The 22,848-nt window shown below is 40.2% G+C and overlaps 1 protein-coding gene across 2 annotated transcripts in view; it reads right to left on the bottom strand.

Annotated features, from left to right (window-relative positions):
- The window catches only part of FBN1 (fibrillin 1), a 252,546-nt gene that overhangs the window by 2,416 nt on the left and 227,282 nt on the right, over window positions 1–22,848 (bottom strand). For both annotated transcript variants that reach the window (XM_059913339.1, XM_059913338.1), the window contains exons 61-65: window positions 16,005–16,121; window positions 15,610–15,738; window positions 14,725–14,844; window positions 2,786–3,017; window positions 85–259 (exon numbers count right to left, since the gene is read on the bottom strand). In XM_059913339.1, coding sequence (XP_059769322.1) covers window positions 85–259; window positions 2,786–3,017; window positions 14,725–14,844; window positions 15,610–15,738; window positions 16,005–16,121 — 773 coding nt within the window. The remainder of the gene's footprint in view (window positions 1–84; window positions 260–2,785; window positions 3,018–14,724; window positions 14,845–15,609; window positions 15,739–16,004; window positions 16,122–22,848) is intronic.

Below are 22,848 nucleotides of genomic sequence, written 5' to 3'. Positions count from 1 at the left end.
TGGGGCATTCTTGGAGGAAACCATAGGAATCTGGAGGACCCTTCTGCAGTAGGAGACAGCAGGAGAAACCACCTTCTGACCTACCTCAGTGTTGGAGGCATTTGTTTCATTTGCGCTTCTCCGCTTCCTGCCCCGTTTGGGGTAGCCGTTGATCTTACACTCATAACACGCCTCTGGAGAGAGGGAATTGTCATCCATTTCCCCACTGGCAGGTGGCTCTGGGCTTCCTCGGCCCATGCCCATTCCAGAAACACAGTGCCTATGGTAGAAGGGAAACAGAGATGTTTTTTGTTAGAATTGGGAGATGGAGGAGCAGGAGTTCTGGTGAAGCCTGGACCCTCCCTAGTGACATTCAGTCCTTGATTGTTTGTCCACTGGGTGATCGGCTGGTTCTGAGAACAACACTGAAGCGCCCTCAGTGTTTGGCCTTCAAATTCTCAGTTCCCTGGGTTGACTGGTTTCTTTTTACTGTCTCTCAAGGCCCCGTTTTGCATATTTATTTGTCCCTTCACTTCCCAAATGACATGTGGCAGGTGTTTTGCTGTACTGCTGGGGAGGGGAAACAAGAGAAGAACAGAGGATGAGGGAGACCGTGTGACTCGGGAGGTTCAATAAAAATGCCTTCTTTTTATGAAACAGGCTCCACATGCGTGAGAAAGGTGTGAGACATCACTGTTCAGTTCCTTGCCCTCTTCCTGCTTAACTGGTACTATCGCTGCCACCTCCACTTCCACCACCACCGCCATCACCAGCCTTCACCACTACAGCTTCCGAGCAATCTCTCCTATTATCAGACCTGTCACTTTGGCTGAAGCTCCTCCTGGAGATAAGGAGAAAGCTCTAGGTGATAACTGAGGTTGATTTAGATATAAATTGTGAGGATATGCCATGTATAAAATACATGTTATCAAAGCTTGCCCAACTGTGGGAAATTGTTTCAAATCATTCAAAACCACTGGGTCCGTTGGCTCTGACTCATGTGAGGCTGGATAAACAAACCCATGCCCAGGAGAAAACTAGTTCAGCTGTTTTTCTTTGCCTTTCAGTTTTTAAAGCCAAGTTATGGAGGGAGGCTTGCCTGTTTCACAAGTACCTTGTTTTGTTATTCTGCTTACTATTTCATAGGCCACTTGGAATGTATTTACCAGGCTCCTCTTCCAAAATGTGTTGAAATATTTGAATGATCCTAAAAGAATCTTTACATTGGGGTAGGGTCCACTCTAGTGACTCACGGAGGAGCCCAAATTGTTATAAATGGGTAGATCTCTACTACTGGGTCCACTACTGGGTCCATAATGTAGACCAAATACTATTTTCTCTTTCTGTATTAGTTGATCTATTCTTTATAGCTCATTTTCCTTTATGCCTTTAAGATTCAAAATATAATGCCAATAAGAAGAACACTTTGCATTTTGCAGCAATTTACAGGTTTCTAATATTTTCTGTAATCCTGCTGAGCCTGACACATTTCCTTTCCTTGTCCTTTAATCTTGCACCATGAAATGTGTAGAAACAATAAAATGGATGAAATGATAAATGCTCATCCTGTATGTGTGTGCATTCACATAATGATTAAATTATTGGAAGGCAAACCCCAAATTCACAGGCTTTGGCTCCTTTCTCAGAACTCCCTTCCAGTATTTTCATATCCCTGGAACACCACTTACAAGAAGTGTGACTATAAAGTCCCACTGGCCAGAAGCCAGTTTGGAGTGTCACAATTTTTGCTGGGAAAATGGTTCTGGCATTAAACTTATAAAGAATGAGTCTACTGAGAGCCAGACACAAACATCTGGAAATTTGAGTCTTATTGCTGGCATTCTGTGTGCTTCCCATGAAACATTCTTTTACCTTCTACACACCCCAAAATGAATCACTTGATGTTTGTGTGTCAAGAAATCAAAGACCACAAAATTAACAATTTGATATATACATGTATGTGTGTGTTGTGGAATGTGTGACTTTGTGTGTGGGGGAGTATATATAAGTGTGTGTGTTGGTGTGTATGTATATTTAATGTCTGTGTTCCTAATTAAAAAGTTAAAATTTGAGCTCCTTCACAGAATAGCCAAAACCAAGACAACCAAGTCCAGATTAATTCAGTGGGGAAGAAGACCTAAACTTTGAAAACTGAACACTAACTTTTAAATTACTGAGTAGAATAAAAACACATCTTTCCTGCCCCAGCTCTCACACATACAATGTGGCGAAGTATTCTACCTGGAAAATACAGTAATTCTTTTAACTCTTATATTTAATGCTATTTTGGCAATTTTTAATGTAAATTTAAGTCTGAAATGTAAAATATACTTTAAAACCGTAAAGGACTCCACAAAAGGTATCTTTTTGGTTTATCCTAACAGGAGCTAGATGAGAAGGCATTTTAAGTCGAGACAGAATCCTGCTTGCCCCAGGAGAAGGCTGCATCAGCAAAGTGCAGTCTGCGTCCAGTTCTGTCACGGGTCGCAGCCCCTGTATTTCCTGAGAGATGAATCGCTTTCCAACAAGATGTGAAGATCAAGAGGATGAGACACATGAGCCATAGAGCGAGGTATTTACAATGTCATTTCATTATTTTGTTTGACATTCTATGAACTTCCAGAAACCTAGACGTCCCCTTTCAAATAAAATAACCTAAAACCTTTGCAGCGCTAATTGGAATTAACTCAAGAATCATAAAAAGTATGGTTCTGCTCTCCCAGGACAGGTCATTTTGAATTAAATATACTTAATTATGTCACGAGTGAGAAAGCCTCCAACCACGAACACGGCTAGCAGTGCTTACCCTTGGCCTATTCGGAAGTAGCCAGGTGGACAGGCACAGAGGTAGCCGCCCTCGGTATTGGAACAGCCGTAACTGCAGGGGGCCTGAGAAGAGCCACATTCGTTGATGTCCTGGCACCCACCGCTGAACTGCTCGTACTGGAAGCCAGCGGGACACATGCATTTGTAGCTCCCCAGCGTGTTGTGGCAGGAGGCTCCTCCGCAAATGTGAGCACTGAGGCATTCGTTTTCATCTGCAGAAGAAAACAGAAGACGCCGCATATGTGACACCAGCCAGAGGTTTCTCTGGAGGTGTCTGGATCAGGCCACTTGCTGCCGGCCAGCTGGCCCTCCCCTAAGGCTCTTGGGAAGGTAACACAGGCAGAGGTGGCTGCGGTGGGAAAGGGAACAAGAGAGAAGGATGTGGAAACAGATGTGGTCTCTTGCCAATATGGTGAGCAAACGTGGTTTCTGAGGTCAAGTGCACCGGGCAGAGTACACTAGGGAATGGCATTCTGAGGACCGGCAGACTCCAGTTCTCATCTGAAGCCAACGCTTGTATGTCCTGCTCCACGGAGCATCCTGTGAAGAACGTGGGGGGATGGGTCATGGCTGAGGTTCAGGGTTCAGGGTGGGAGGGCAGGAATCAGTTCTCTGCGCCTTTGCTTCACAAGTGCCCAGTAATAGGATGGTTATCTCCACAGCAGAGATGAACCATATTCCTGGAAGCTGCTTTCTCAGCCTTCCTTTTTCAGGATGAGTAGGGCTGGCAAGGGCTGACATCCTGCAGGAAGTGTCGGCCCACTAGGACTTCATTTTCAAAAGTCCGTAAAAGCCCCCAGGTGCTTGCCCTGGGGATGAGTAGTGTCTTCTGGTATGTCTGCTCCCATCTCTGAATGGGCCCCCTTATCCAAACCACCTCCTGCCCAGAGTCTGGGCCATGTCTAAAGCTAAGTATGGCTGGAACAGATTCAGTGCAGACTTCACAGGCAATAATTGGGGAAAACCTACAAGAGACACAGATGCTGCAGAACCAGAACCGGCCAAGTCTGATGGCAATAAGTAGGAAAAAGAAATCTAACTTTAACAAATCAATTCAAAGGGAAAAAAACCTCTCAAGTTTCTCATCATGTCTGATGTATACTTTTTTGAAATTTCCAATATATTTTTGTACACCTGCCTTTGTAGGGCAGCACGGAAGTTTGCTGATAAGACATTTCTTAACTGCTATAGCCCATTTTCAGGCATATGTTCATATGAATGCATGTGATTGACCTTCTCCTCACTTAGCAAATACCTACTTCCAATGGAAGAGAGGAGGAGAAAGGCAACTAACACTTATTAGATGCCTATTGTATGACAGATGGGATACTAGGTACTTCACTCCATTTACTTAACCTGCCTAACAGTCACGGAGGTAAGTATTAAAATCCCTATTTTCCAGGTGAAGAAAGCAAGACTCAGAAAGCCCCACCAAGATCTCCCAGCAGCAGCCGCAGGGCAGAGATGCACACCCAGGTCTGTCTGACTACAAAAGTCACATGCTTTCCTTTATATCACAGTGTCTCTCAAAAGACTCACCACATTTAAATTGGTCCTTTCTCTTTTTCATTTGCTGAGGTAGATTCATTTTTCAAGAACAAAATTGTTTCTAAGAAAATATCTTTTTTTTTTAAATTAGGAGAACAGGTGGGTAAAAACGGTGAGGGCAGGATACTTGCATATATATACATACACACACACACACAAAATTCATATTGCCTTCCACCCTTCCTTCCTCTCTTCCTTCTCTTCCTCCCCCTTCCTTTCTCGACCTGCCCCCCGCCACCACTTCTTGCCTGTATGTAGTTACAGAGAGAAGAAGGAGTAGATATACAATAAGAAAGCTATTGGTTGAGCTGCCTGCTATGGCTCAGTGCCTAGCTATGCATCTGTTTGAGATCCTTTATATCCAAGGACTCTCAAGTACCCACCCAAGGTCACTTAGGTTCTAAGGTTCCTAAAACAAAATGATTCAATATGCCATCATCTGTTTTTTCCCTTATTTTAAGTTAGAGGTGAGCTGTGTGATAGAAACTAATGGAGACCATGGGCATCCAAGGATGAATGAAGAACCGAGGGTAGTTGCTTTGGTGAAGGGAATATCTCTGGGCTGAACGTCTTCTCCTTGCCTTGCTTATCCAACTCCAGACTTCTCACCTGCCCTCGGCTCTACAAGGCTGATCGGAATGGAGCATCCACAAGCTCCCTTCCTGTATCCTGAGCTTTTGGTTGGGCTCAGCCATCTGTTACCTGCTGGGACTCTGGCTGATAAAACCTCTAAGGCATGGGTATATGTGGGGAAGACCTGTTAATACAGAGCTTAGATTTATTCTGTTTTGTTCCAAGGAGCAGAAATAGGACCTATGGTTAGGAGTTAGTGGGAGAAAAGCTTCATTCTTTATGCAAAAGATATTTCTAAGAATTAAAGTTTTCTATGCATAGATTGGGCTATCTTGGGAGAAGGTGAGTACCTTTCTAGGTTGGAGAGGGATTGGTATGTTAGGAAACAGATCAGACTAGATCATTGCTAAGGTTCTTTCTGAATTTGAGTATCTCTCTTTTTAACTTGGAGTATCTATTCCTGTCAAGAACTCTCCCTGTCTCCTTTTCACATTCTTTTCTACTTTATTTTACATTTTTTCCTCCCTGAGAATCTAATAAGTTTAAATTAAACTTGCTTATCTGGGTTGGAGAGATGGGGTAGAGTGGAGCACGGATTCAGATAAGAAATTGGCAAATGTTCAGTGTTTACAGCTTGAAAACAATCTGTTTGTGCACTCACCCTTTCTATCAATATACAAATACCATGATTTGTTTAACATGTTTTGCACTTTTCCTGACCTTTTTCATCCTGTGTGTGCACCCTGGAGCAAATGGCTCCACAAGGAATTTTTCTACACGCCAAAATCTTTGTTTTATTCTTTCAGTTGTTACTTAAGTTGGTGAGGGTTTTGCTCTTTTCATAAAAAGAGACAATTCTAATTTGAATGAAATAGCATTAGTCTCTGAAAGACACTCCTTAAAAGCAGATGGAAACCGACTTACTCTGTCCTCTAAACTCAAAGGTTCCAGCATCAGGCTTGCATAGTGTGTCTTAGCTGTGGTGTTAAGGGAGAGCCACTGGGAGAACTCCAAATGTAGAACAGCCTTTCCTTTACTCATTTCTTCTAGGTCACGATGGGTCAGCCCCAACTTCAAGCTGCAAGTTTGATATTTTCTAGAAAGCAATGATATCCGTGGCCCTTTACCCTAAACCCATCCATCTTCCAAGAGTGAACTTCTGGCTGCCTAGGAGCAAGGATCCAGGGAGGGCTGGTCCAAGAGATCTGCTCTGCATGGCTCTGGGGAAGCCATTCTGGCCCAAGGCAATACGATGCTTATTCTGGGTAACTATAATTCCCAAGAATTATGAGACCAGTTTGAACTGGTATCTTCTGGGCATCAAAACCCCCAAACCTCTTCCCACTTTTTTAAAACTGAAGTTTAGTTGATTTACAATAGTGTTAGTTTCACGTGTACAGCAAAGTGATTCACTTATATATATTATATAGGTCCATCCATGTTGCTGCAAATGGCAATATTTCATTTTCTTATGGCTGAGTAATATTCCATTGTGTGTGTGTATCTTCTTAAACCAATCATCTGTTGATGGGCACTTGGGTTGTTTCCACATTTTGGCTATTGTAAATAGTGCTGCTATGAACACTGGGGTGCACGTATCTTTTCGAATTAGAGTTTTCATCTTTTTGGGATATATGCCCAGGAGTGGGATTGCTGGATCATATGGTAGCTCTATTTTTAGTTTCTTAAATAATCTCCACACTGTTCTCCATAGTGGCTACACCAATTTACATTCCTACCAACAGTGCAGGAGGGTTCCCTTTTCTCCACACATTCTCCAGATGTAGACTTTTTGATGATAGTAGACCTTTTTGGAGATAGTAGACTTTTTGATGATAGTCATTCTGACCGGTGTAAGGTGATACCTCACAGTGGTATTGATTTGCATTTCTTTAATAATTAGCAATGTTGAGCCTCTTTTCATGTGCTGATTGGCCATCTGTATGTCTTCTTTGGAGAAATGACTATTTAGGTTTTCTGTCCACTTTTTGATTGGTTTGCCTGTTTTTTTGATACTGAGTTGTATGAGCTGTTTGTGTATTTTGGATATTAACCCCTTGTAGGTTTCATCATTTGCAAATATTTTCTCCCATTCCATAAGTTGTCTTTTCATTTTGTTAATGGTTTCCTTTGCTGTACAAAAGCTTTTAAGTTTGATTGGGTACCATTTGTTTATTTTTGCTTTTATTTCTTTTGCTTTGGGAGACTGATCTAAGAAAGTATTGCTACGATTTACGTCCAAGAATGTTTTGCCTATGTTCTCTTCTAGGAATTTCATGGTGTCATGTCTTATATTTAGGTCTTTAAGCCATCTTGAGTTTATTTTTGTATATGGTGTTGAGGGAGTGTTCTAACTTCACTGATTTACATGCGGCTGTCCAGCTTTCCCAGAACCACTTGCTGAAGAGACTGTCTTTTCTCCATTGTATATTCTTGCTTCCTTTGTTGCAGATTAATTGACTGTAGGTGCGTCTATTTGACATGTAGATCTATATGTATGTTTTTGTGCCAATACCATGCTGTTTTGATTATTGCAGCTTTGTATTATAGTCTGAATTCTGGAAGGTTTATGCCTGTAGCTTTGTTCTTTTTCCTTGGAATTGCTTTGAAAATTCTGGGTCTTCTGTGGTTCCATATACATTTTGGGATTTTTTTCTAGTTCTGTGAAAAATGTCACAGGAATTTTGATAGGGATGACATTAAATCTATAGATTGCTTTGGGTAGTTATGTCCATTTTAACATTAATTTTTCCAATCCAAGAGCATAAGATATCTTTCCATTTCTTTGAATCATCTTCAATTTCCTTTATTAATGTTTTATAGTTTTCAGCATATAGGTCTTTCACTTCCTTGGTAAAGTTTATTCCTAGGTATTTCATTTTTTTGATGTGATTTTAAACAGGATTTTTTTTTTTTTTTTACTTTCTCATATTGTTGGTGTAAGGAAATGGAACAGATTTCTGTATATTAATCTTGTATCCTGCTACCTTGCTGAATTCATTTATTAGTTCCAACAGTTTTTGTCTGGAGTCTTTAGGGTTCTCCATATAGAGTATCATGTCATCTGCAAATAGTGACAGTTTTACCTCTTTGCTTCCAATTTGGATACCTTTTATTTCTTCTCTGATTGCTGTGGCTAGGACTTCCAATACTATGTTGAATAGAAATGGTGAGAGTGGGCATCCTTGTCTTGTTCCAGATTTTAGTGGGAAGGCTTTCAGCTTTTCACCATTTAACATTATATTGGCTGTTAGTTTGTCGTAATGGCTTTTATAATGTTGGGATATGTTCCCTCTATACCCACTTTGGTGAGAGTTTTTATCATGAATGGATGTTGAATTTTATCAAATGCTTCTTCTGCGTCTGTTGAGATGATCATGTGGTTTTTGTCTTTCCTTTTGTTGATGTGGTGCAACACATTGATTTTGCATGTGAGCCACCTTTGTGACCTGGGAATGAATCCAACTTGATCATGGTGTATGGTCCTTTTTATGTATTGTTGGATTCAGTTTGCTAATATTTTATTGAGGAGTTTTGCATCTATATTCATCAAAGATATTGGCCTGTAATTTACTTTTTGTGTAGTGTCTTTGTCTGGTTTTGGCATCAGGGTGATGGTGGCTTCATATAATGACTTTGGGAGTGTTACCTCCTCTTAAATCTTTTGGAATAGTTTGAGAAGGCTAGGTATAAGTTCTTCTTTGTATGTTTGGTAGAATTCCCCAGTGAAGCAGTCCGGTTCTGGACTTTTGTTTGCAGGGAATTTTTTTCATTACAGATTCTATTTTACTTCTAGTGATTGGTCTGTTCAAATTATCTGTTTCTTCTCGATTCAGTTTTGGCAGGCTGTATGTTTCTAAAAACTTGTCCATTTCTTCTACGTTGTCCAATTTGTCGGCATATAACTGTTCATAGTATTCTCTTATGATTTTTTGTATTTCTGTGGTATCAGTTGTTATTTCTCCTCTTTCATTTCTTATTTTATTTGGGTCCTCTCTTTTCTTCTTGGTGAGCCTGGCTAGTGGTTTGTCAATTTGGTTTATCTTTTCAAAAAACTGGTTCTTGGTTTTATTGATCTTTTCTGGTTTTTTAAAAAATCTCTATCTATTCCCTCTCTGATCTTTATTATTTCCTTCTGCTGACATTAGGTTTTGCTTGTTTTTCTAATTCTTTTAGGTGGTAGGTTAGGTTGTTTGTTTGAGATTTTTCTTGTTTCTTGAGGAAGGCCTGTATCGCTGTGAACTTCCCTCTTAAAACTGGTTTTGCTGCATCCCATAGATTGTGTAAGATTGTGTTTCCATTGTTGTTTGTCTCGAGGTATTTTCTGATTTCTTCTTTGATTTCATTGTTGACACATTGGGTTTTTTAGTAGCATGTTGTTTAGTCTCCATGTGTTCATTTTTTCCCCATTTTTCTTTCTGTGGTTGATTTCTCATTTCATACTATTGTGGTCAGAAAAGATGATTGAAATAATTTATATTCTCTTAAAGTTCTTGAGGCTTGTTTTGTAACCTGGGAAGTGGTCTATCCTAGAGAATGTTCCATGTGCGTTTGAAAAGAATGTGTATTCTGGTGTTTTTGTTTTGGATGTAGTGTCCTGTAGATATCAATTAAGTCCAACTGGTCTGTTGTGTCATTTAGGACCTCTGCTGCCTCACTGAGGAAGGATCTGTCCATTGGTGTCAGTAGGGTGTAAAAGTCTCCTACTATCATTGTATTCCTGTCAATTTCTCCCTTTATGTCTGTTAGTATTTGTTTTATATATTTAGGTGCTCCTATATTGGGTGCATGTATTATTGAGTGTAATATCCTCTTCTTGTAGTGATCCCTTTGTCATTATATAATGTCCTTCTTTTTCTTTATGGACTTTGTTTTAAAGTCTATTTTGCCTGATATGAGTATTCCTACCCTTGTTCTTGTTTTTTATCCAATCTGCCACTGTGTCTTTCAATCAGAGCATTTAGTCCATTGACATTTGAAGTAATTATTGAGAGGTATGTACTTACTGTCATTTTAAACCTTGTTCTCCAGTTGATTTTGTAATTCTTTGTTCATGTCTTCTTTTTTTTTTTTTTTTTTTAAACATCTTTATTGAAGTATAATTGCCTTACAATAGTGTGTTAGCTTCTGCTTTATAACAAAGTGAATCAGTTATACATATACAATATGTTCCCATTTCTCTTCCCTCTTGCATCTCCCTCCCTCCCACCCTCCCCATCCCACCCCTCTAGGTGGTCACAAAGCACCGAGCTGATCTCCCTGTGCTATGCGGCTGCTTCCCACTAGCTATCTAAAAAGAAGACATGTGTCATGGACATGTCTTCTTTTTTGTTTTTCGTTTTGTGGTTTGATGGTTTTTTAAATATTATGTTTGAGTTTCCTTCTTTTTGGTTTTTGTGAATCTATTTTATGTTTTTAATTTGTGGTTACCCTGGTTTTCAAGTATGTTAACCCATAACTGTATCTACTTGCTTTAAACTGAGAGTCATATAAGCTCAAACACATTCTAAACAATCTACATTTTTTAGTCCCCTCCTCCAAATTTTGTGATTTTGATGTCCTATTTTACATCTTCATGTTTATGCTTTTGCTATTAATTGTAGATATAATCACCTTTACAACAATTTTTTGATTGTTTTTTAATCTGTGTACTGGCTTAAGTGATCTTCAATCCTTTTATATATTTGCCTTTCCTATTGGGATTATCCCTTTCCTATAGATTCTTGCTTTTCTATTTAGAGAAGACCTTTCAATATATATATATATTTTTTTTCCTGGCTGCACCACATGGCATATGGGAGCTCAGTTCCCTGACCAGGGATAACACCCATGCCCCCTGCAGTGGAAGCGTGGAGTCCAACAACTGGACTGCCAGGGAATTCCCTCCGTATTTTTTTTTTTTAGGGTAGGTTTAGTATTGCTGAATTCTTTTAGTTTTTGTTTATCTGAGAAATTTTTTCTCTCTCCTTGTATTCTAAATGATAATGTTGCCAAGTGTAGAATATCTTAGGTTGCAGGTTTTTCCCTTTCAAGACTTTGATTATATCATGACACTCCCTCTGGCCTGCAAAGTTTCTGCAGAGAAATAAGCTGATAGTCTTAACGGGGGTTCCCTTGTAACTGAATCTTTCTCTTGCTGCCTTTAGAATCCTCTCTTTAACTTTTGCCATTTTATTTATGATATGTCTTGGTGTGGGTCTCTTTAGTTTCATCTTGTTTGGGACCCTTTGTGCTTTCTGTACCTGGATATCTGTTTTCTTCTTTAGGTTTGGGAAGTTTTCAGCCATAATTTCTTCAAATACACTTTAGATCCCCTTCCCTCTCTCTTCTCCTTCTGGAACACCTGTTATATGTAGATTGGCACACTTTGTATTATCCCATAGGCCCCATATGTTGCTTTCATTTTTTTTTTCACTTTTCTTTCTGTCTGCTGTTCTGATTGGGTGATTTCCATTATTCTGTTTTCCAGATCACTTATTTGTTCTTCTGTGTTATTTAGTGTGCTATTCATTGCTTCTAGATTGGTTTTTATCTCAGCAATTGAGTTGTCTAATTTTGACTGGTTCCCCTTTATAGTTTCTAGTTCATTGTTTAGTCTTCATTTCTATTGATAATCTTTATTAATTCTTTAGCATTTTTCTTACCTCCTTATTGAACTTGGCTTTAGTAGACTGGTGAGGTCTATTTCATTATCTGTTCTTTCAGGGGGGTTCTCTTATTCTTTTAACTGGGAATAGTTCCTATGCTTTTTCATTTCACTTAACTGTTTCTCCTAAATTCATAGAGACAGAGAAAGTTATCTACTGTGGTCTTGAAGGGGTGTTTTATGTGGGAGCATCCCTGTGTAGACTGTGTGATTCCAATATTTTTGGTGAGAAGGCTATTATTTATGGTATGGATGCCAGCCACGTCTTTCCTCAGAGTGTGCTGGCCATTATTCCTTTGACAGAGGATGTGATTGGTGTTGTGCATCCATAGCCTGCACTGGATGTTGGGTGGGGCCTCCTCTTTGCTCTGTGGCTGTCACAGCCCTGTCAGGGTGGTGTCTGCTCCACAGTTGTTGGAGTAGAAGCCCTGAGGGTCAGGTTTGACCAGGCTCCATTGCCCTTGAGTGTGTGCTCTGTCCTAAAGGAGGTGACTGCTGAAGCAAGTAAGGCCCGTGTGGTCACAGCAAGTGTGTGACATAAGTGTCACCCATGCAGGTGTCCATGGTTCTGCTGAGAAGCAGCCCAAGGTTGTGTCCCTTTCTGTTGTGTTCATCCCAGACCTAGTGCCAGGCTGTGGTGTGGAGTGGGCTGGTGCTGGAGGCCAGGGTGCTGTGGCTGCGGGAATCGAGGTGGTTGTGCTACTGTCTGGAACCTGGACTGCCTCTGTGACAGGCCACTCTGAGGACCTGCCCACCCCAGATCCGGCTCCAGGCTGTGGGGTGGAATGAGTGGAGATGAGTGCTCTTGCCAGGAAACAACCTCTGCATACTCCTTTCCAGGGCCTGTCCACCCAAGTCATGCGTTTCTGTGGCACCACCTGGTGTGTGTGCTGACAAAATCCACCGTGGCTGGACCCGCCCCTGCCTGAGATTCAGCACTTAGTCACTGCTTATACTGGCAGCCCAGCCCCACATGAGTTTCAGACTGAGAAGTGTGGCAAGGTGGCAGCTGTCAGTGCTGGTCTCTCTCCGCCCTGACTGCTAGCAAGCCGGCACGTGTGCACCCCTCACAAGCAGAGTCCAGTTCCCTCCATCTGTCCCAGCAGACCTCCCAGCAGGCAAGGAAGCTCCTCGGGGTGAGGGCTGTCCACGTGGACCTTCCCTCCTTCACAGATCGTCCCAGGGGTTCCAGTCGCATCCTGATGCCTTCTTTTTTATTTTATTTTTTCCACCCTACCCAGCTTCATGGAGATCTTTCCTGCCACTTTGGTCGAATAAGAAGTCTTCTGCCAGTTTCCAGTTGGTTTTCCGTGAGAGTTGCTCCACATGGAGATGTATTTTTTTTTTTTATAAATTTATTTATTTATTTTTGGCTGCATTGGGTCTTCAGTGCTGTGCATGGGCTTTCTCTAGTTGCGGCGAGCGGGGGCTACTCTTCACTGAGGTGCACGGGCTTCTCATTGTGGTGGCTTCTCTTTCTTGCGAAGCACTGGCTCTAGGCACACGGGCTCAGTAGTTGTGGCACACGGGCTTAGTTGCTCCGCGGCACGTGGGATCTTCCCGGACCAGGGCTCGAACCCGTGTCCCCTGCATTGGCAGGCAGATTCTTAACCACTGAGCCACCCGGGAAGTCCTGTAGATGTATTTTTGATGTGTTTGTGGGGGGATGTGAGCTCCACATCCTCCTATTCTGCCATCTTGATCCTCCCCTCTCTTCCCACTTCCTAATAGACTCATTCTTCCACAAGTCCCAGGCAGGAGATGATCTTCATGGGGCCAAAACAGAATCTCCAGGCAACGAGGGCATGACCTGGCTATCTCTACTATTTCTGGACTGAGTGTAGGAAGAGGAGGGTAAGGCCCAGCAGTGACAGACCTCACCTCTTTTATACTCTTCTCCACAGCTCCAATTTCATTCAAGGGACCTACGTAATAAGGGCAGATAGGCTCATATGCTGGGTATTGAATCAACAAAGCTCATGCTGGAAGTTCTGTGAACAATGTCAGAAACTGGTGATTAAAATCCAAGACCTTCCTGAGCTGATAACAAAGGGCTTTTTATTAAAACCGGACAGCTACTCAGCAAGCTGTGCAGCCTAAACTCTAGCACTGCGGTCATTTTAGGCAACACTACTCACCTCTGCAAAACTGCATCTTGTAAAGAATCAAACCAGATAAGAGAGACACACGTTTGGTAAATGAACACCTACCAAATGTGTCTTCACTTGGAGTCAAGTCAAGCATTGCAATGTGGAGCAGCCACCCAGGAGGCAATCACTCTTTGTTTTTGCTAAGGAGGGCCCTGTACCCAAGAGAGTGGCAGCCAAAACAGGTCACCAGAGCACAAAGCTTGCAGTGCTACTTGCTGAATGAAAAAATAAAACAAGTGAAGGTGACACTAGAAAGGCAGCTCTAAAACATGAAGTTGAGAGCCTTGGGTTCTAGCTCTGGTCCTGCCACCAAAGAACCGGTAAGGACAGACTACCTTTCCTTCCTGGGCTTCTAAGTCTTCATCAGTAAAACAAAGGGCTTGGGCTAGATGGATTGGGGTCCCTCTAAATTTGCAATGTTGGGATTCTCTGATGTGCATTAAGAGTTATTTTCCTATGACACTGTGGAATCAAAAATGACAGCTTCAATTTAATGGGAGATTCTGGGGGACTCCCTTATTATTCAAAACAAATTAGCAATCCTGAAAAAAACTTTTTGTGTTTGCTGCTTGCACTCTGCCCCAAAGATGTATAGCACTCAATGGAACCACTTCTGCGTCTTCTGGCCAAAAGTTGCTCATAATAGCCTCTGGCTGGCTGATAAACTACAGTCAGAAGCAGGATTTTGTTGGCCTCTAAGGTGAAGAGAACTCCATGTGGGCTGATGACTAGCAATGAAGCAGGAGAGCAAGGGGATATTGGGAGTCAAGGAATTCTGGGGACATTTCATTTCAAATGCCCTCAAAATTATCATTATTTTTTTTTTCTTAGTTTGCTACTTTGCAAAGGCTGTGACTTCCTTCTGGATTCAACAGGTACGGACAATTTGAAATGAGTATTTGTTGCTTCAATGACAAGTTGAAACTTTTTAGAAAGAAAGCAGTTTTCTGACTCATGGGAGCTGATAGCAATTCATCTTGTGAACAAGGGAAAACTACTTGCCAACACACTGGTTCCATTGGTAGTGCTGGAGATAGCCCTGGGGGCAGCTGCACCTGTAGCCCCCGATGATGTTCTGGCAGCCATGCTGGCAGCGATGGTTCCCTTCGCACTCGTCCACATCTGAAAAAGAAAGAGTCGCCTTTAAGTCACATCAGTGCTTGTCTCAGAGGTGTTCTCTGAAGCAACATTTATATGCATATGAAAGTGAAAGGCAATTTCATCAGAAATCTGATCCTTAAAAAATTATTCTACCACCAAAAACTTCAAGAATATCTACTCTGGAGCTTTTGATAAGTCCAAGGAAAAAAACATTCATATATCCCTGGTAAAGTCCACAAATAAAAATGATGAAGAAACTAACGCAAGGCACAAGAGCACTCTATGAGACAGCTGTGTAAATTATTTATATTTCCTTATTTGTGCCAGAATTAGAAACCAAAATGTCAGTACAAAAACAAAATCCAAAAAAATACAAGTAAAACATTTAATCATGTATTAGCAGAAGAGCTATTCCTCATGTATTTAATCCACCTTGAGGGAATCCTTCTAAGACTCTGGATCCAGCGACTAGAAAATTAGTCAAATTCAGGAATCTAGCTATTTTTCTTGACTGGGTCATTCCCTATTAGACTGAATTAACAACTGAGCAGAAAAAGTCTTGTTATATTCGGGAGAAGCATGTGTTATGGATACAATCAAGCATGAGACAAAAGATGGATCTCTAAGATATGGGACCCGTGCAAACTAGAGAAAACGTTTCCCCTCTTCAGCTGGCTATCTCCCCTGTGCTCAGTTCTGATGTCTCCTAGAGGATGATGATGCAGGTGTTTATAGGGCACCTCCACAAGGACCGACCAGCTGGATCAAGCTAAGGGCTCTACTCACCTTCACAGCTGGCACCGCTCTGATCAAGTGAGAATCCTCGCTGGCATTCACAGGTGAAGCTTCCGGGAGTATTCTGGCAAATGCCCTTAGACCCACACAGGTTGATGTCAGAGGTGCATTCATTGTTATCTGTAAGAAGCAGTGGGGGAAAGGAGAGGGTGAAACTTCCCCGGAGCTGTCTTTGTGTTGTTTGAAAGAAAGAAAGAAGGGTGATTTGCTCAGAAAAGGCCAATAACTTTTCACATACACGCATGCACACACACACACAGACACACATACATGTACTCACATATTTTTTTGAGTTTTATCTTCTTATTCCAACAGCAGAAGTGCTCGAAAACAATCCCTTAGAGGAATAGCTGCACTCCATATAGGATTTTTCCCCTCCCACTTACCAATGCAGGCAGTATGGTGTTGGGTAAATCCAGGAGGACATTTACATGTGAAGCTGCCAATGGTGTTAACACACAGGAACTGGCAGTTGTGCTGCTTAGTTGCACACTCATCAAGATCTATAAGAAAATGCAAGATGGGCATTGGAATTGAGCTGAAGCCCAGGTACCTAGAAGCTGCCCTAGGGAGCAGCTCTTGAGTTTTCTTTTCTACATCTCAAATGACCTGGTCAGAAGAGAGCCACAGCAAATGGCTAGGAGGAATCCAGGAGATAAGGGTTTGAAAGATAAAGTATGGTTTCAATTCAGACCAAAAATGCATTTCTTTGGGGATCCAAGAAAAACCCATTCCCTTTAGTTATAGGAATGCAGAAATTTCTCAGCAAAGAAATGTCCAATAAATTATAAAATTTAAATGAATTACAAAATGAAATAAAAGATTAAGGATTCTCAAAAATTTCCAAAGCACTGAAAAGATCTATTCAAGTTAAAATATAAAAAGAAATGTTGGGCTTCCATGGTGCACAGTGGTTAAGAATCTGCCTGCCAATGCAGGGGACATGGGTTCGAGCCCTGGTCCGGGAAGATCCCACATGCAACGGAACAACTAAGCCTGTGCACCACAACTACTGAAGCCCATCAGCCACAACTACTGAGCCCACAAGCCACAACTACTGAAGCCCATGCGCCTAGAGCCCGTGCTCCACAACAAGAGAAGCCACCACAATGAGAAGGCTGCGCACCGCAACAAAGAGTAGCCCCCGCTCACCGCAACTAGAGAAAGCCCGCGTGCAGCAATGAAGACCCAACACAGCCAAAAATAAATAAATAAATAAATTAATTAAAAAAGAAATGTTGAGGGTGGAAATGAATTTCTCGGCTTGGTTCTTTCCTGTTTGCTGTTTTTAATCTTCTCAAATGAGCTGGTAAACCAGGTCAAACCAAACAAAACTAACTTTTTTTTTAGATTCTCCTTTGGATAAAACAAAATCGAGTAATCAGGAAGGAAACAAAGGAAAGAAAAAAAAATCATTCTGATAAGCTAATAGCATTTTTTAAAAGACTGCCTACAGTATTTATCCAACATTATTTTCCACTTCTCAATAAAATCCTCCGCTTTGACCAGGCCTCTTTCCTCACTGCCAGAGCTTGTGGCTCTTTCTGAACTCCATAGCTATTTTAAACCTTCAAGAGATACAAAGTGTGTTCCAGCTTTTAGTTGAATTTTAATCACAAAAAAAAGAAACTGCAGAGAATTTAGGAATCTATCGGCCTACCTTCCTTCCTGCCTGGCGCTCTGCCTGCCTCCCTCCCTCCCTTGTGATCTTCTTTTATCACTGTATACAGAGCTGTGCTTGGAGCTGCAAATCAGTGCCAGTTCCTGGCTAGGCTAATATCTGGAGTGGACCTGAACTAAAGAACTGCCCATATTTCTCCCAGTGCTAACATCTCTTAAAAAGGAGCCAATCCTGTGCTCTTTCCATTGCTGGGGAGTTGCTGTTTCTGCTTTTCTGGTTTCTGCATGATTGGCAGCTGTATGTCTCCTGCCAGCAGGTGGCCTCCCTTCTCTATGACCCCAGGGGACTTGCTAGAGCACCGTCACACGGTTACTGAAGCTTACCTGCAAACAGGTGAGGGGGACAATTCAGTGATTTTTTAAAAAATTTTATTTCATATTGGGGTATAGTTGATTAACAATGTTGTGTTACTTTCAGGTGTACAGCAGAGTGATTCAGTTATACATATACATGTATCCTTTTTCAAATTCTTTTCCCACTTAAGTTATTGCGGAATATTGAACAGAGTTCCCTGTGCTAGAGAGTAAGTCCTTGTTGGTTGTCTATTTTAAATACAGTAGTGTATATATATCAATCCCAAACTCCTAATCTGTCCCTCCCACCCACCTTTCCCCTTTGGTAACCATAAGTTTGTTTTCTAAGTTTGTCTGTTTCTGTTTTGTAAATAAGTTCATTTGTATGATTTTTTTTTTTAGATTCCACATATAAGCAATATCATATTGCTTATATTGATAAGCAATTGATCATATTGAAATATTTGTCTTTTTCTGTCTGACTTACTTCACTTAGTATGATAATCTCCAGGTCTATCCATGTTGCAGCAAATGGCATTATTTCATTCTTGTTAATGGCTAAGTAATATTTCATTGTATATATGTACCACATCTTCTTTATCCATTCCTCTATTGATGGACATTTAGTTGTTTCCATCTCTTGGCTATTGTAAACAGCATTGCAATGAACATTGGGGTGCATGTATCCTTTTGAACCATGGTTTTCTCCAGATAAAACCATGGTTCAAAAGGAACCATGGTTCATATGGTAGCTCTATTTTTAGTTTTTTAAGGAACCTCCATACTGTTCTCCATAATGGCTGTACCAATTTACATTCTCACCAACAGTGTAGGAGGGTTACTTTTCTCCACACCCTCTCCAGCATTTACTATTTGTAGACTTTTTGATGATGGCCATTCTGACTGGTGTGAGATGATATCTCACTGTAGTTTTGATTTGCATTTCTCTAATAATTAGTGATGTTGAGCATCTTTTCATGTGCCTCTTGGCCATCTGTGTGGCCAAGGGGCACATTTCTCCATTTCTCTTTGGAGAAATGTCTATTTAGATCTTTTGTCCATATTTTGATTGGGTAGTTTGTTTGTTTGTTTGTTTGATATAGAGCTGCATGAGGTGTTTGTAGATTTTGGAGATTAATCCCCTGTTGGTTGCATCATTTGCAAATATTTTCTCCCATTCTGTGTGTTGTCTTTTCATTTTGTTTATGGTTTTTCCTTTGCTGTGCAAGAGCTTTTGAGTTTAATTAGGTCCCATTTGTTTATTTTTATTTTTATTTCCATTACTCTAGGAGACGGATTGAAAAAGATGTTGTTTCAATTTATGTCAAAGTGTTCTGCCTATGGTTTCCTTTAAGAGTTTTAAGGTATCAAGTCTTACGTTTAGGTGTTTAATCCATTTTGAGTTTATTTTTGTGTATGGTGTTCAAGACTGTTCTAATTTCATTCTTTTACATGTAGCTGTCCAGTTTTCCAGGTACCATTTATTGAAGAGACTGTCTTTTCTCCATTGTATAGCCTTGCCTCCTTTATCATAGATTAATTGACCATCGGTGCATGGGTTTATTTCTGGGCTTTCTATCCTCTTCCATTGATCTATAGTTCTGTTTTTGTGCCAGTACCATACTGTTTTGATGACTGTAGCATTGTAGTGTAGTTTGAAGTGAGACTATACTTGATTCCTCCTGATTCCTCCAGCTCCGTTTTTCTTTCCCAAGATTGCTTTGTCTATTTGGGATCTTTTGTGTATCAATACAAATGTTAAAATATTTTGTTGTAGTTGTGTGAAAAATGCCATTGGTAATTTGATAGGGATTGCATTGAATCTGTAGATTGCTTTGGGTAGTACAGTCATTTTGACAATATTGATTCTTCCAATCCAAGAACATGGTAGATCTTTCCATCTGTGTGTGTCATCTTCGATTTCTTTCATCAGTGTCTTTTAGTTTTCAGAGTACGGTTCTTTTGCCTCTTTAGGTAGGTTTATTCCTGGGTGTATTATTCTTTTTGATGTGATGATAAATGGGATTGTTTCTTTTATTTCTCTTTCTGATCTTTTGTTGTTGATGTATAGAAATGCAACAGATTTCTGTGTATTAATTTTGTATCCTGCAACATTAACAAATTCACTGATGTGCTCTAGTAGTTTTCTGGTAGCATCTTTAGGATTTTCTATGTATAGCATCATGTCATCTGCAAACAGTGACAGTTTTACTTTTTTTCTAATTTGGATTCCTTTTATTTCTTTTTTTCCTCTGATTGTTATGGCTAGGACTTCCACAACTATGTTGAATAGAAGTGGCGAGAGTGGACATTCTTGTTTTGTTCCTAATCTTAGAGGAAATGCTTTCACCTTTTCACCATTGAATATGATGTTAGCTGTAGGTTTGTCATATATGGGCTTTATTATGTTGAGGTATGTTCCCTCTATGCCCAATTCCTGGAGAGTTCTTTTTTTTTTTAATCATAAATGGGTTTTGAATTTTGTCAAAAGATTTTTATGCAAATCTATTGAGATGATTATATGGTTTTTATTCTTCAATTTGTTGATGTAGTCTATCACACTGATTGATTTGCAGATATAGAAAAATCCTTGCATCCCTGGGATAAATCCCACTTAATCATGGTGTATGATCCTTTTAATGTATTGTTGGATTTGGTTTGCTAGTATTTTGTTAAGGATGTTTACATCTAAGTTCATCAGTGATATTGGCCTGTAATTTTCTTTTTTGGAGGTATCTTTGGTTTTGGTGTCAGGGTGATGGTGGCCTCATAGAATGAGTTTGGGTGTGTTCCTCTGCAATTTTTTTGTAACAGTTTCAGAAGGATAGGTGTTAACTCTTCTCTAAATGTTTGATAGAATTTGCCTGTGAAGCCATTTGGTCCTGAACTTTTGTTTGTTGGGATTTTTTAAATCAGTTTCAATTTCAGTACTTTTGATTGGTCTGTTCATATTTTCTGTTTCTTCCTGGTTCTGTTTTTGGAGATTGTACCTTTCTAAGAATTTGTCTGTTTCTTCTAGGTTGTCCATTTTATTGGCATACGGTTGCTTGTAGCAGTCTCTTATGATCCTTTGTATTTCTGTGGTGTCAGTTGTAACTTCTCCTTGTTCATTTCTAGTTTTATTGATTTGAGCCCTCTCCCTTTTTTTTCTTAATGAGTCTGGCTAAAGGTTTATCAATTTTATCTTTTCAAAGAACCAGCTTTTAGTTTCATTGATCTTTTCTATTGTTTTCTTCATCTCTATTTCATTAATTTCTGCTCTGATCTTTTTGATTTCTTTCCTTCTACTAACTTTGGGTTTTGTTTGTTCTTTCTCTAGTTGCGTTAGGTGTAAGGTTAGGTTGTTTACTTGAGATTTTTCTTGTTTCCTGTGGTAAGATTGTATTGCTATAAACTTCCCTCTTAGAAATGCTTTTGCTGCGTCCTGTAGGTGTTGGATTGTCGTATTTTCATTTTCATTCGTCTCTAGATATTTTTTGATTTCCACTTTTATTTCTTCAATGATCCATTGGTTGTTCAGTAGCATATTGTTAAATATTTATTTGGGTGTGCCGCGTCTTAGTTGTGGCACATGGGATCTTTGTTGCTACTTGTGGGATCTTTTAGTTGTGGCATGCAGGATCTTTAGTTGCACCATGTGGGATCTAGTTCCCTGACCAGGGATTGAACCTGGGCCCCCTGCATTGGGAGTGCAGAGTCTTAGCCACTGGACTACCAGGAAAGTCCCTAGTAGCATATTGTTTAGCCTCCACATTCTTTTAGTTGATTTCTAATCTCATAGTGTTGTGGTTGGAAAAGATGCTTTACATGATTTCAATTTTCTTAAATTTACTAAGGCTCACTTTGTGGCCCACCATGTGATCTATCCTGGAAAATGTTCCGTGTGCACTTGAGAAGAATGTGTATTCTGTTGCTTTCAGATGAAATGCTCTGTAGCTATCAATTAAGTCCATCTGGTCTAATGTGTCATTTAAGACCTATGTTTCCTTATTGATTTCCTGTCTGGATTATCTCTCCATTGATGAAAATGGGGTGTTAAAGTCCCCCACTAGTATTGTGTTACTGTCAATTTCTCCTTTTATGGCTGTAAGTATTTGCCTTATATACTGAGGTGCTCCTATGTTGGGTGCATATATATTTACAATTGTTATATCTTCTTTGATTGATCCCTTGATCATTATGTAGTGTCCTCCTTTGTCTTTGTCTCTTGTAACAGTCTTTATTTTAAAGTGTATCTTGTCTGATATGAGTACTACTACCAGCTTTCTTTTGATTTCCATTTGCATGGAATACCTTTTCCAACCCCTCACTTTCAGTCTGTATGTGTCCCTAGATATGAAATAGGTGTCTTGTGGACAGCATATATACAGGTCTTGTTTTTCTATCCATTCAGCCAGTTTACGTCTTTCAGTTGGAGAATTTAATCCATTTACACTTAAGGTAATTATCGATATGTATGTTCTTATTGCTGTTTTAAAAATTGTTTTGGCTTTGTTTTTGAGGCTCTTTTCTCTTCCCTTCCTCTTTTGTTCTCTTGGATTTCTCTTTCTTTTTTGTGTGTGTATCTATTGCAGATTTTCAGTTTGTGGTTACCATGAGGTTTTGATATAGCAATCTGTATATAAATTTCAAATGCATTTCCAATATCCTGCATTTGTACTCTCCTCGTCTCACCATTGCTTGTTTTGATATCCTATTTGGGTGTAGGTGATTTCCTACCTTCACTGTATGTTTGCCTTTACCAGTGAGCTTTTCCATTCATAATTTTCTTGTTTCTAGTTGTGGCCTTTTCTTTTCAGCCTAGAGAAGTTCCGTCTGCATTTTTTGCAAAGCTGGTTTGGTGGTGCTGAATTCTCTTAACTTTTGCTTGTCTGTAAAGCTTCTGATTTCTCTGAATCTGAATGACAGCCTTGCTGGGTAGAGTATTCTTAGTTGTAGGTTTTTCCCTTTCATCACTTTAAATATATTGTGCCCTTCTGGCCTGCAGAGTTTATGCTGAGAAATTAGCTGAGAGTTTCCTTGTATTTTGTTTCTTTTCTCTTCTTGCTTTTAATATTTTTCTTTGTGTTTAATTTTTGTCAGTTTGATTACTATATGTGTCTTGGTGTGTTCCTCCTTGGGTTTATCCTGCCTGGGACTCTCTGTGCTTCCTGGACTTGGGTGACTGTTTCCTCTCCCATGTTAGGGAAGTTTTCAGCTATTTATCTCCTCAAATATTTTCTCAGGTCCTTTCTCTCTCTTTTCTCCTTCTGGAAC

This window comes from Balaenoptera ricei, chromosome 2, assembly GCF_028023285.1.
Source record: "Balaenoptera ricei isolate mBalRic1 chromosome 2, mBalRic1.hap2, whole genome shotgun sequence".
In the NCBI taxonomy this organism is placed as follows: domain Eukaryota; kingdom Metazoa; phylum Chordata; class Mammalia; order Artiodactyla; family Balaenopteridae; genus Balaenoptera; species Balaenoptera ricei.
Note: the sequence above shows the minus strand (reverse complement) of the source record. Positions and strands in the feature narration are given on the sequence as shown.